Below are 13,580 nucleotides of genomic sequence, written 5' to 3'. Positions count from 1 at the left end.
TATGTCCCCACATTAGACTTGTTCTGCCAACGACTCTTTGCAGCAACATTCGTTTAAATAACTCATATTTTTTACCTTAATTTTCTGGTTAGACAAAAACAAATAAGAGGAGTCAGCTCCAGATGCACCAAATGTTCTCAACCATCCAAATCTGCTCCCACCCAGATGCGCTGAATCATGAATCCCACTGGATCATAAGTCACCAATTAGCATAGGTAACGCCCCCTAAGAATTATACGGGCAGGTGTTGTGCTGTGTTCAGAGACTCTGGAATGTGCCCAAGAATTGGTGAGAAGTCACTGAAAAGGCTGTAAGAGGAACAAGAAGTTCAGCAATAGAGAAACTAAAGTACTGTGAAATAAACTTAAAGTAAAGATGTGATTTTCCAGAGTGTCAGTACTGGTGTTATAGAAAAAATCAAATGCCCAGAGATGACAAAACATTTGTGATGCTGTAATGTCATGTCAGCAGCAGTGGTGGAGGGAGTATTCAGATCCTTTACTTAATCTTACATAGGTAAAAATATGTAAGTACAATCAGGGAAATGTATGTAAGTATTAAAAGTAAAATAACGAATGCAGAAAAGTTTAAATATATGTAATAAATAAAAATTATTTAAAAAAAAGCAGCAAGCTGTCATATTTGAGAAGCTGGAACTATGTTTTTTGACAATTGACAATTGATTTAAATGATTATTAAATAGATGCAAATTAATTTTTTAATCAGTCAACTAATCATTTCAGCTGCACTTGAATATTTTCATATGATTTGTGCCCAAAAATCTCATTTGTAAAGTAACTAAAGTTATCAAAATACTGTGATGGAGTAAAATGTAGAATATTTTTCTCTGAAGTGTAGTGGAGTCGAAGTAAAACGTGGCATGAGATTAAAATAGTCAAGTAAAATAAAAGTACCTCAAGTACAGTACAGTACTAACATAAATGTACTAAGTTACATTCCACCACTGGTCAGCAGAGGGACGCACAGTAACTGAAAACACAGTTATTGGAATCAATGGATCAATATAGTAGAATTTCTTTATCCCTAAAATAAATAATCCAATCATTATGCCAAACTATAGACTGAACTACACCCACCAACGGTATCACCTGCAAAAGGAAGTGTGCATTTACTCACAGACGAGAGGCTCATGATCCTAACAATGTGAGATGTATTTATTAATGGCATCCTCCTCGGCAGCTAGCTCTGTGGTGCTAAGTGAGCTAGCAGTAGATGCATGCTTCCTTCTGTTGGGTGATACAGTTGGCGGGTGTAATTCAATAGAAAGAAAACAGTTCCTACATGAAACTGTTCACAACAAGGTCTATGGATTATTTTGAGTGACCAGGTCGTGATTTCTGGAAGAGACATTGCTGTTTAGTTTTTAAACTGTTTTTTTGGTGCTTTGAGTGCCAGTTAGTTCCATTAAATTAGAGAGAGGGAAGACATCTCTATGGATGATATCTCCAACACCCTGCAACTCACACCAAAACAATCTCAACTGATAAATAGCACTACAGTTAAAGAGAAATTAAGAAATGAAAAATTTTGTGTATTTTTGATTTTAAAGGTGATATGTCCCTTTAAATACAAGATCTGAATACTTCTTCACCACTGCCCTATTTCCTTTCATTCTGCCAGTCTCCAATGACTATAGAGTTAAGTTAGTTTCCACGTTTATTGCACAATAAAACACTCCCACAGTACATCTTTCTCTCGTTTATGCACCACAGATCCAGTGATTTTGTTTCATGTTTCCAGTTTGGTTTATATTTCTGTTGTGGCTGAACAAAAACATATCTTTAAATGCACACTCCATGATGTGATCTAAAGTTTTGTCCCTTCCTGAGCCAGGTTATAGCAAAGGGAAATATTGTGTGGTTTGCAATGTAATTAGTTTGATTATATCCATTATGCCATTTATCTCATTAGAACTGCTGTTGAGTATTGTGGGTAATTAGTCAAAGAAAAATAGGCAGTAAAAATAATTCAAGGCTGGTACAGTTTACATTTAAGAGAAGCTTCATTCCAGCAATGCCCTCTCTGGTTGTAAATTTCCAGTCTGTTGCACCTCTGACTGGTGTGGTGTGTGGTCACAGGTGTGTTTCTTTACACCTATGACCACACCCAACAGTGATGTCTTGGTGTAGCTACACACATCTCTACCATTTCAGCAAGGTTAACAAAAGTAAGTTATTAGATTGCAGAAGTGTTTGTTGGAATTACACGACTTTGTTGTGCTGATTATGGGCTCTAGTTTCCTGGCGCAGCGCAGGGTGGTGCAGGGTGGCGAACCCCGCGCAGAGCTAATTTCGAGCAGCGTAACCCAAGGCGCGCTCAGTTTGGTAGTTTGGCAGATCGAGGTGCGCTGAGATGGGTGTGGCGGCGCAGCAGGGGGAGGTGTCGACAGATCCAGCTTGGCGCAGTGACAGTTTCGGGCCAAAAGGCTTCGCCAAAGGTGCGCTAAAAGCTCGCCAGCTGAAACCAGGTCTACTGTCAGCGCAGGGGGAGCGCAGCCGGTGTAAAGGAAGTTTGGCTGACCGGCGGACAGTGCGCACACGTCACCAAAACCTCACAGGCAGGTTTCCAGAATATCAGGCACATTAAGGATGCAATAAATACCCAAAAAAACACTATTCAATGCAACTATCTGCAATCAGCACATAAATGTATCTCTATATCGACTGTCCCGTCACATCTGATGGGACAACTGGGCGGCAGTAGCTCAGCCCATAGGGACTTGGGTTGGGAACCGGAGGGTCGCCTGTTCGAGTCCCCATCTGGACCAAAATATGGAGCGTGGATTGGTGGCTGGAGAGGTGCCAGTTCACCTCCTGGGTACTGCCGAGGTGCCCTTGAGCAAGGCACCGAACCCCCCAACCGCTTGGGGCGCCTCACCAAGGGCAGCCCCCTCACTCTGACATCTCTCCACTTTGTGCATGTATAGGTCCTGTTTGTGCATGTGTGTGTCTTTTGGACTTGTGTGTAATTTACAAGCAAGAGTGAAAACACTGAATTTCCCCTCAGAGGGATTAATAAAGTAAATAAACTAAACTAAACTAAACTAACTAAAAATCAAAGGGGATTGGCACCGTTTGGCACGTTTGGCACGCGTAATGGAAACCCAACCTGATTTGATTAACACAGCTGCAAACTAATGAGTTCACATCCCTCTCAGCCAACCACAAACAGCCACAGCATCAGATAGGGAGTATATATTCAGCATCTGTCATCTTAGAAAAGTCAAAAGAAAAGCAACAGAGTGAGACTGTGAGAGAGAAAGAGAGAGCGTGCGCGCACGAGAGAAACGCAACATTGATTTACAATTGTGGTGACCTCCTCCCAGGCTACCTTTGCATCATCAGCCCGTGGAGGTCTGCTCGCAGTTCCATATATTCGGACACTGTGAGCTTGGACCTCCCGGACCAAAACATCAGTTTCCTCCTGGGAGAAGTTTGGCTGTCTGACACTGCTGCTCTCTTCTGCCATGGCGAATTGAGTAAACTCTCATTACGCCTTCGCGCGGCGCATTTAAGGGCGAGGAGAGGGGCTCATTTGATTGGTGTGATGTGTGTAAAACCCACTCCACGCCTCCTCTCCTCCCTCTTTCTGACTTGTGCAGGTAGGAGGGACAGAGGTGGGACAGACAAGTAGCTGCGCCAGCGCACACGGTGTGCCAAACTTGCAAAATCCGCCTGGCCACACCCAGTTGGCAAAGTGCAGGTGTGCTGCGCCTCCGCCTCGCCCGGTCTGTGAAACTAGAGCCCTATGTCTTTATGTATTGTCTATCCAGTTGTGTGTGACACTAGCAGGAGCAGAGGCAGGTGTTTGAAATGTTCTTTATTGCATTAAAATTTCAAGACTTGAACAGTTTAGAGGAGATAAAACATGCCAGGAAAATCCCTGCTTAAGCTACTGAAGTAATCATGTCATGCATACAGAAACCAGGCCACACGGAATCATCGGATGATTCAAATAATAATAACAGTGTTCAATATGAGAGTCAGCTTCTTAATGTTTCAAAGGTTTTCAAGCCATCTTCAATTGTTTTGTTTTTTTTTACATGTACAATTCAGAAAAGTAATAATGGAGTCCACAGTAAGCATTAGTTCTGGGTAAATGCAAATGTTCAGAGAATTCATCTGAAACAGAAACATCACAGAGAACATTCATAATTTTGTGCAAATTCCACCATACAGCAGTTTCTAATATTGTTTAATCTATGAAAAATGATGTACCATTGCATATTAGGTCAACCTAAACCTCTCAATTTCCATATAAATACTGTACACAGTAAACAGCTCATGGTTCAACCAAGTCAAGTATTTTTTCAACCTGTGACTTGAGACCTCTTCAGAGGTAGGGTGCAGGCCCTGTTTGTGCAATGATTCATTTTGTACTGCAAATCGTCACATTAATGTAATATTATGCTTTACTGACATTAAAGTTCCCGCTTGTCATTATTCAGCCAACTCAGAAGAAACAATAAAACATTCTTTTAAGCAAAAAAGGCTAAGAACCACTTTAAATCTTTATGTACAGTAACAATGTAACACATGAACATGAAGTCATAGCACAATAATGAGTGAGAAATGATGAAGTTCTGCTTTGATGTATTATCATGCAAGTACAAAATAAAACAGGTGCAGGAGATTCATGCTGTGAGGCAGACTTTTTATACTGTTACACAACAGGCCAATTGGGATCAAAATCCCTTTTTTACATGTCCGAAATCTGTCAGATGTGTCACAGCAGTGTGACCAGCTTATGTGCCACATGTTTATATCTGTGTCAGTGCTACATAGTGTGCCAACTCAGTCTCCAGAAGAAAATGTTGGCATTGTGAGTTTTTTCAAACCACAAACATGTTACATTGCACATTTCATAGGTATCAGAACAATGTTCCTAAAGTGACGTAATATATAGTATAAGCTGACTCTGTCATCAGGAGGTGGAGGGGATGGTGGACAGCATGTCATCTATTGGTTTGCCAAGCTGCAGACCAACAAACTAGGGCTGCCCCCGACTAAGAATTTTCCTGGTCGACCAACAGACGTCATTTAGGGCCATTACTGGACTAGATGCCCACATGTTTACTATATCAATTAAATTATTAAATTATATTCTGGGCAGGGCAACACAATTTTTTGAGTTCAAGGTCTAAGAAAGAATAGAAAAATTACATCGTTAACACTGTGCTACATCACAGAGAAATACAAAACCGTACCAATGAACCTTAATTCAAAGCAGTATTGACTGTGACTATTGGGCATGTAGCTACTTAAATGTTTCAGATGATATGTCATGTTTGTAGTCACTGAATGATGCAAAGTTTACATATCACCTTGGGTTCACCCTTCACCTCAAAATGATCCCACACTTAAGATTCCCTCCCAACATGTTATTAACTAGTCAAACAACCCTGAGCTGTTTTTCCAGCAGCTTGTCAGCACCCAAAGACCAGTTGCGTGATTTCCTGAAGATTTTTAGCACCCTAACGTGGGTGTTTTTAGCATCCTGTAGCTGTTTTTCTGTCAGCTTTTCACTAGTAAACAACAAAACCCTTTTGTGTTTTAGCGACCCGTGGCTGTTTTTTCCAGTGGGGATTGTGCACCCCAAAATTGTGTATTTTAATTCAAAAACTGATCTCTTCCAAAGCATAACCAAGTGGTTTTTGTGCCTAAACCTAACCACACATGAACCACAGCACTGTTGGAACGCAAAGTTTTAATGTAACTACTGTATAATAATGTGCAAATGTAATATATCTGTGAGTTCGTAAAGGAACAATGCCAACATTTTTTCTGGTGACTGGGTTGAGTGTGCAGCAATGTCTTACATGGTTGAATGATGATTGATAAAATACAGCAGCTGGTTTATTGGAAGACTTGACTGCATGTCTGCCAGGATACTCTGCCATGTTGTCTAGGTGCTGCTTACAGTATGTTAAGTTTGTGCTACGGTGACAGCATCAATATGCAGTATGTCTCAATATTAGACAATACACAATATGCACATTGTTTTTTAGAAAACATACAAAAAACATGCAACTTTTCTCTCGACAGTTTTAAATATTCAAGATGGTGATTTCAAATCAATAGCAGGCATATCACTAACTTGTTCATTCCTAAAAATGGTGACTGATTTATTGAATTGTAGTCCACTGATAAAAACAAATTTAAGTACACTCTTAGACTGTGTGTGTTGTTTTTCTATAGATTTTGTATGCAATTGTGCCGCCACTTAAATTCACTTTGTGCTGTCTGAATGCACTTTAATGCTAGAGTCAACTAGTTACAGTGGAAACGATACAAACATTAACAACACAGTGGTGGGTAATTGATCTGATTGTAATAGTGCATTACATCACTGAAAATCTAGAGTTTAATCACTATTTTGGTATACAATTTAACATTATACTTGAGAATTAAAGCATTTTTTTTCTGATAAAAGGCACATGATTTAAAGCAATGAACATTTATATCGTTGATCCCTGAAAAGCTTTGATTTTCTAAAATCAGTATTGCAAGTCTGCTTATTTACAAAGTGGACAATCAAATACAAATTAGCAATTGAGCTTACAAAATTTTGTATATTAAATCTTCACTGCAAATTGAGATGTTATTCAAAACAAAGAAAAAAACAGACAAAAAACAGACACCAAATTTCAAGACTAAAAACCTATTTGAATGCATCAGTATGGCTGTGGAAGCACTAAGTACTACAATAAACAGATTATCTGGGCAAGTAAAGAAGCAATTATAGCAAAATGCTGCTGGTACCTTTCTATCCTAAATCATTCCTCAGAACAATTTAAAAGTGTGTGGACTCTACAAAATTCAGATTTCATTAGAAATTACAAGCTGCAAAACCTAAGCCCATCCCACTCCCTCCCATCATGCTAAGAAAAAATATCACAATCAAACTATTACAAATAAGTTAAGGTATGAAATCTTTTTTTTGTTTTTTCATATTATAAAATAGTGCTAAGCTCATTTTCCCCCCACAGACACTATTCTAGCACACATGCCTAACTACAAAAAACCCTGAAGCCCCATTTACCAATAGTTTTTATATACATTTTGAATCACATGACTCACTGGGATTCGAAAGGACTTTTAGAGCTGCTGATATGTGGTTTGCAGCTTTGGTTAGTGAGCGATTTGGTTACAGCTCGAGAACCATAAACCAACATGTACTACTGCACTTCCTCACAATAATAATGCGTTTTGAATACCATTTCTTAATATTAATTAGTTATTCAACAAAAATGCATTGCTCAGGTCTCTTCAGGCTTGTGCAGGCTGTTAAAGCCAGCACGTCAGCCTTATTAGACTCCTAAAGCTCTTGTCATGAACAGAGCAAGCTTCTGCACAATGAGAGAGGATGGTGGCATTAATTAGGGAGGGAATGTGAGAAGAATAAAGAGATCGAGGAGGCAGGGAGATAACACAGACTGTTGCCACTTAAAATATTAAGAGTTTGCCGAGAGTAGCAGAGACATTGAGGAAATGGGAGAGAATGACAAGTGGAGATAGAGAGCAATTGTCAAACAGTGCATAATGATTGTAAATGCATCCAGCTGGAATTACTGTGTGTTGTGATGCTGTTTATCTTCACTTGTGTATGCTAAAGCATTGGAGTGTTTCACCTCATTTACTTTGTAAGATTGTTATGAATGCTACACAGGACTGGCTTTCTGAGTAGCTGAGTAGAATTGTAGCATTTTGCTGTTTTCATGTATTGGCTGATTCATATTAGAGTGAATTATTAAAAAGTTTTTTTTTGGTCTCAAATGCAGACTTTAATAACAGCCATTATCAAGACTTTTATCAATAAGACGTCCTTATAATTTCACATGTTCCCCATTGTCTCCCATATATAGTTGCTGACCCCTGTCATTGAGCCCCTGTCAACCTTTTCTCATTCCGAAGTCGACAGATACCACTGCTTGGTCATTGACTTCCGTGTCAGACACTGATGAAAAACAAGCATTATTTTGTGTTGGTATGATATGCAGCCTCAGTTATCAACACCACCAGATGGTGTCACTTTGAAACACTACCCGACAATAACGTAATTTAAGGAAGTGGGTGGGAGTGGTGGTGGATGGGTCCAACAACATTGGACTTTCACCCAGGAGGCTGGTGTTCACCTCCCATATGAATGTAAAGCCAAACCATGATGTGGTTTCCAAACCTAACCAGGTGCTTTTGTTCCCTAAACCTAACCTTGTGCTTTTGTTGCACAAGGAAATAAACGTAATTACGTGGTGTTTCAACAAGTTTCTAAGTTTATTTTGACAAAGACTGGATGCATCCAATGAGCAGAAACTGTACATTTCCTGTGAAAACTGAAGTGTATTTTGAGAAGACACAGTGCATGTAATGGGCATAAATGGGTCCCAGTCAACACATGCATCTAGGATACCTAGCACATAAAATGTAGACATTAAAGTCCACTGACCAAGCAGTGATATGTGACAAGTTGGGAGTGAGAATGCGTTGCCCCTGTTGCCTGTTGTCCTATGCAAGTATAGACATCCAGCATGCACCCCCCACAAAGGCCATGGAGCCACCAACTGCTTCTTTTCACTTGAGAGTAAGGGGTTGTACCAGTTTTACCAGCAAGAGAAGCTAGTGTGAGCAACAGATCATACTCCCATACCAGCTCCCCACCTGCTAACATGGCCAATTACTGTGTGCTGTACTGTTGTGGGGGGCTCCAGGCCGAGCCAGAGGCAATGGTAACTACATAGTGAATCCAGGTTTCTGCAGTGATGGGTAATTGTTTTACATCTGTGCTGCTATGACACTCTCATTACAGTCATCTACACACACACTTGCCTAAAAAAGTTTTACTGCAGGATGAAGAAATAAGGTATAATTCTTATTGCTTTAAGCATTAGATTCATTGAAAAGCTGTGTTCTGTTGCTTTAAATGTGTTACTTGTCTTTAACAAAAGGCCATAGGAAGCCATGGCTTACAGTGATTTTAGAACAACTATAGGGTGTTGTTGGGAAGGCTGATAGTAAAATGGCTTATTGCTGAACAAGGCCCTTATGGATAACTGGGTATTGAAATTTTACAATTGTAGAGATTCAGCAAACACAATTCAAAACAATATTTACTGAAGAGACTGTCTTCCCCAAAAATGACAACATAGGTTGTTTGTACAAGCAGCTGCATACAACCCATACAGAAATGCTCCAGGGATAACATTTTTCTTTAAGCCAAGCGTAGTAATTATAATGAGAGAAAAAGAAGAAACAAAAAACAAAACAAAAAATAACAACACAGTTTGACCCTGGAGAGTGGTGTTCATGTCCTGTGTGAAACAAAATGTTAATTTTGAGTTTTTTTTTAAGTTACATTAACTGACATAACATTAACTGGGTAACCTGACATATTTGACGTCAATTATGTAACAGGCATACTTATGTTGACCCAAACCATGACATATTTCTAAACTTAACCAATCAATATTGTTACCTAAACCCAACCCTTACTATGACCATTAAAAACCACATGTTCAAAACTGTGACCGCTAACAGCCATGTATATTTTGTTTTGTGTTGGTCTCCGAACACCGCCAGGGGCACTAATTTAGGATACGCTTCTGTGGGTCGTATTTGATGACAGGGACAAGCAATGTGGTTTAATGGGTTGTTAAACACAGAAATCAGAAATATCCCCCACCCTGAATTAGCTAGGTATCAACCGGGTCCATGTCATTGGTCCGACAGCCCGTTGGTTCGACATCCCATTAGTCCGACTGTCCGCGGTGCTGAATGGCTCGCGGCCGGCGTATGGTGCGGCACGACTGGCTCTGGGTCAGCTGGGAAAGGCTTGAGGCGGAGCAGGCTCACGGCTTATGTGTTTGCCACTTTCTTTTTCATTTTAACCCACACCATGATCTTTTCCTGACCCTAACCAAGTGGTTTTTGTGCCTAAACCTAACCAGACCTTAACCACAGGGCATCATGATGATTTCGGAACAATGAGACTTCAGAACAATGGGTTTAATATGGTCGGAACAATGGGATGTCGAACCAGTGGGCTGTCGGACCAATGGGCAGTTCCCTATCAACCCAAGCCAGCTGTTTGGTTAACCTGCTGGCTGGACCAAATGAAAGTTTTAAGAGGCTGCTTGCCCAGATATACCTTGTTTTGCTGTGGTTGTGTTTTCAGTATCTCTACAGTGTCAGTGGTGAGTGCAAAGTTTGCATGACCCATTAGCCAGAATGGCCACAATTACAAGTGTAAGACCCATTTTATAAAATTTACCAAGACTTCCCTTTATGGGCTCACAAAACTTTAAAAACAGATACCCTCACAAAGTGACATTTATCAAATCTGGACATGGTCAAGTTTTTTTTTTTTTTTTTTAAGCTTACCCCCATTTCCCAGTGTCTACAAATAAAGTGTAAACACATGTAAACAATTTCTTTCTCTAAAACTTGTTAGACAAGGCATTTAGATAATCTTACATTTTCATTACCATCACAAATTCAAATTATATTTTCTATTTTTTTAATTTTATTTTTATTTTTAACGTGACCCTTTCTGAATTGGCAACCTGCTCTCATTCCAAAGTCGTCAAATACCGCCGCTTGGTCAGTGATTTCTGCATCAGCCATAGACAAAAAAGCATCCTTTCGCAGTTGTATGATAAGTCATAGGGTGGCATCAGTTTATAATGCTGCCAGAAGACAACAGCTTGAAATGCTGCGGGACAACAACGTAACTTAAGCAGCTTGAAAGTCCCTTTAGGGCGGGTGGGAGGGGTGGTGGATGAGTCCAACAAACACCAGACTTTCACCCAGAAACCATGATGTTTTTTTCTAAACCAACCCACATTAATTTATAGCCTAAACGTAAGCTTGTTTTTAAACATAAATACAAGGTGTTTTACCAACTATGTAAGTTACTTTGAAAAAGACTGTATGCATCTAATGAGCAGAAATTGTACATTTCCTGTGAAAACAGAAGTGTATTTTAAAAAAGAGACAATGCATGTAACAAACGTAAAATGACACGCTGTCCCAGAATGTCAATGACAGACGCCTCCAGGATACCTGACACATCATATATAGACCAAGCGGCGATGTGTGATGAGTTGGGAGTAAGAATATTTTGGAATTAGTGCTATAGTTTTCTTAAAAACCTCCTTTACTGGGATTCATTTGAATAAAGGTTTTTGAGACAACAGAGAAAGTGTCTCCTGAAGGACTCGTGGTAATTTAAAAATCATCAAATGCCTTTTATTTCTGGTATGCTTTCACTGGAAGAGGGTAAAGTGCAATTTTAACAACCCCATTGTGTCAGTATTATTTGCATATCTAAGAGCTAATGTGCAACAAGTTAGTTTTAATACATTCATAAATCAGAAAAACAGTTTTTCTCTTTTACAAATCTTGATATGAAAATCATTCAAAAACTTTTTTCACTATATTCTGGACTGCATATTGTTGTCATTGGTTGAATATTGGTTATAGGTAAGTGTGGAATCATGGGAATAAATGACACTTGGGGTGGGAGTTTGAATCTCTTTTGTGTTGAGCAATAATACTCATTTAGTGTGTGGATTCTCATTCTCTACTTTTCCAAAACTGTAGTATGATGAGTCAGATGGGATTTTGAATCGAGCTTCAATTAGTTTTTATATCTGCAATGTATTTAAATTTTATGGACTTGATCAGTGGCAGTTTTTTGCTCTTATGTGCATCCAAGGTCACTGGTGTGTCTGTCTCGGCCAAGATCATATTGTGTCACTTGGATAATTTTCAAACAAGTCCAAGCCAAAACACACCAGCCTCTCAGCTGAGCGGATGGCCCTGAGGATGAGAGACAGAAACCGGTTCATGGTGCTGTGGCAAAGTACTTCTTTGTCTGCAGAGTTGTGTTTGACTGTTTTGCTGGTGACGTTACAATGCAGGACGGCTTCCTGTGAGAACCTGAGGATGGAAAACTGAGGAGTCTTCCCTGGAAGGCTGTATAACAGGTTTCTATAGAGAGAGAGGAAGAGAGAGGAGAGTGTCATTGAATAACTTCATACATACAATGCATACAGGCAGAATATGACATGCAGCCCGCCCCCCCCGCCACCACTCTCCTGCCCGACCCAATCACCAGAAAAAATGCTGGCAGTGTACATTTCAGCAAACCACAGATACATTACATTTGTATGTTATTAGGTTGCAGATACACTGAAACTTAACCTGTAGTTAGGTTTAGGCACAAAAAACTACTTGGTTATGGTTAGGAAGAGATCATGTTTTGGTTTAAAATACATGGTTTTAGGGGCACAGTCCTTGCTGGAAAAGCACCAATGTCTTGGGAAAAAAAATGCAGCTGCTTTTTGTGGCACTATCACGACTGGAAAAACAGCGACGGGTTCCTTAAAAAAACACCCACATTTGGGTGCTAAAAAGAAGCTGGGAAAAAAAAGCCATTGTCCCTAAAAAACACCCATGTTTGGGGACTAAAAAAACGCAAGAAACACAGCAATGATTCACTTAAAACAAACAGTTTTGTTGGTTGTTGGACGCAAACTGCGGTCAGCAGCTTGGCAGTTGTCTCAACGGATGTCACGCCATCCACCATCCTCTCTACCTGCAGATGACAAAGTCAGCTTGTATACGAAGTCACTTTACAGATGTTGATATGATCCGTAACAAACATGCAAATGTAAATTTGTGGTTTGAAGAAATGTTAAAAGCCAGCATTTACTCCCTCTGGTACAGCCTTTTGCAATTTCTTGTTTACTTTTTATGCTTTTTTTTTTAGTACATTACTAAAGAATATATATATAGATTTATATATAGAGATATAGGTATATATATATATATATACAAAGTGTAGGATGCTGAAATGTAGGAGGACTGAATACATCTGGCAATCAGAAATAGAAATAACCAGGAAATCAGACATAGCCCCACTGCAACAAACTCATCTTAAACAATGCAAAGCTTGTGAATTCAAACAGAAATGGGTAGGACAGGTTTTTAATTCAGGATGGCGATATTGGTACATATAAAGGCACCTTTTGTACATCAGGGTTCTGTTCTGACCCCGAAGGACGATTTATTATCACTGATGGTTTACTTTACAATGAGGCTATAGTTAGCATAAATTTGTATGTATTTTTATGCAAAAATCTTTGCAAGGAGACTAGACAATATTTTACCTAAACTCATTCATATTGACCAGATCGGTTTGTAAGATCCAGACAAACTGCAGACAATATGAGAAAAGTGATTCACATAATGCACTACGCCAATTTGACAGCTGAACCAACAATTATGGTGTCTTTGGAGGCTGAAAAAGCATTTCACTGCATTGACTGGTCTTACTTTTTTTAAACTTTGAACAAATTTGGGTTTGGCCCAAATTTTATAAATTACATATTACTTATATACTCAACACCTTATGCCAAAAACAGTTACAAATACCATAGCTCCTGAACCATTCCAACTTAGACGAGGTATGCCTCAAGGTTGCCCTCTGAGTCCTATGCTTTTTGTCTTGTCATTAGAACCCCTGGCCACATTGATCAGAGGAAACAACAAAAGCAAAGG

At 39.5% G+C, this 13,580-nt stretch overlaps 1 protein-coding gene across 1 annotated transcript in view; it reads right to left on the bottom strand.

Annotated features, from left to right (window-relative positions):
- Positions 1 to 3,825: 3,825 nt before the first annotated feature.
- The window catches only part of naaladl2 (N-acetylated alpha-linked acidic dipeptidase like 2), an 814,243-nt gene continuing 804,488 nt past the window's right edge, over positions 3,826 to 13,580 (bottom strand). Inside the window, exon 17 of the mRNA XM_033621483.2 lies at positions 3,826 to 12,008. Within this exon, the coding sequence (XP_033477374.1) occupies positions 11,762 to 12,008 (247 nt within the window). The 3' untranslated portion in view covers positions 3,826 to 11,761. The remainder of the gene's footprint in view (positions 12,009 to 13,580) is intronic.

This window comes from Epinephelus lanceolatus, chromosome 6, assembly GCF_041903045.1.
Source record: "Epinephelus lanceolatus isolate andai-2023 chromosome 6, ASM4190304v1, whole genome shotgun sequence".
Taxonomy (NCBI): domain Eukaryota; kingdom Metazoa; phylum Chordata; class Actinopteri; order Perciformes; family Serranidae; genus Epinephelus; species Epinephelus lanceolatus.
Note: the sequence above shows the minus strand (reverse complement) of the source record. Positions and strands in the feature narration are given on the sequence as shown.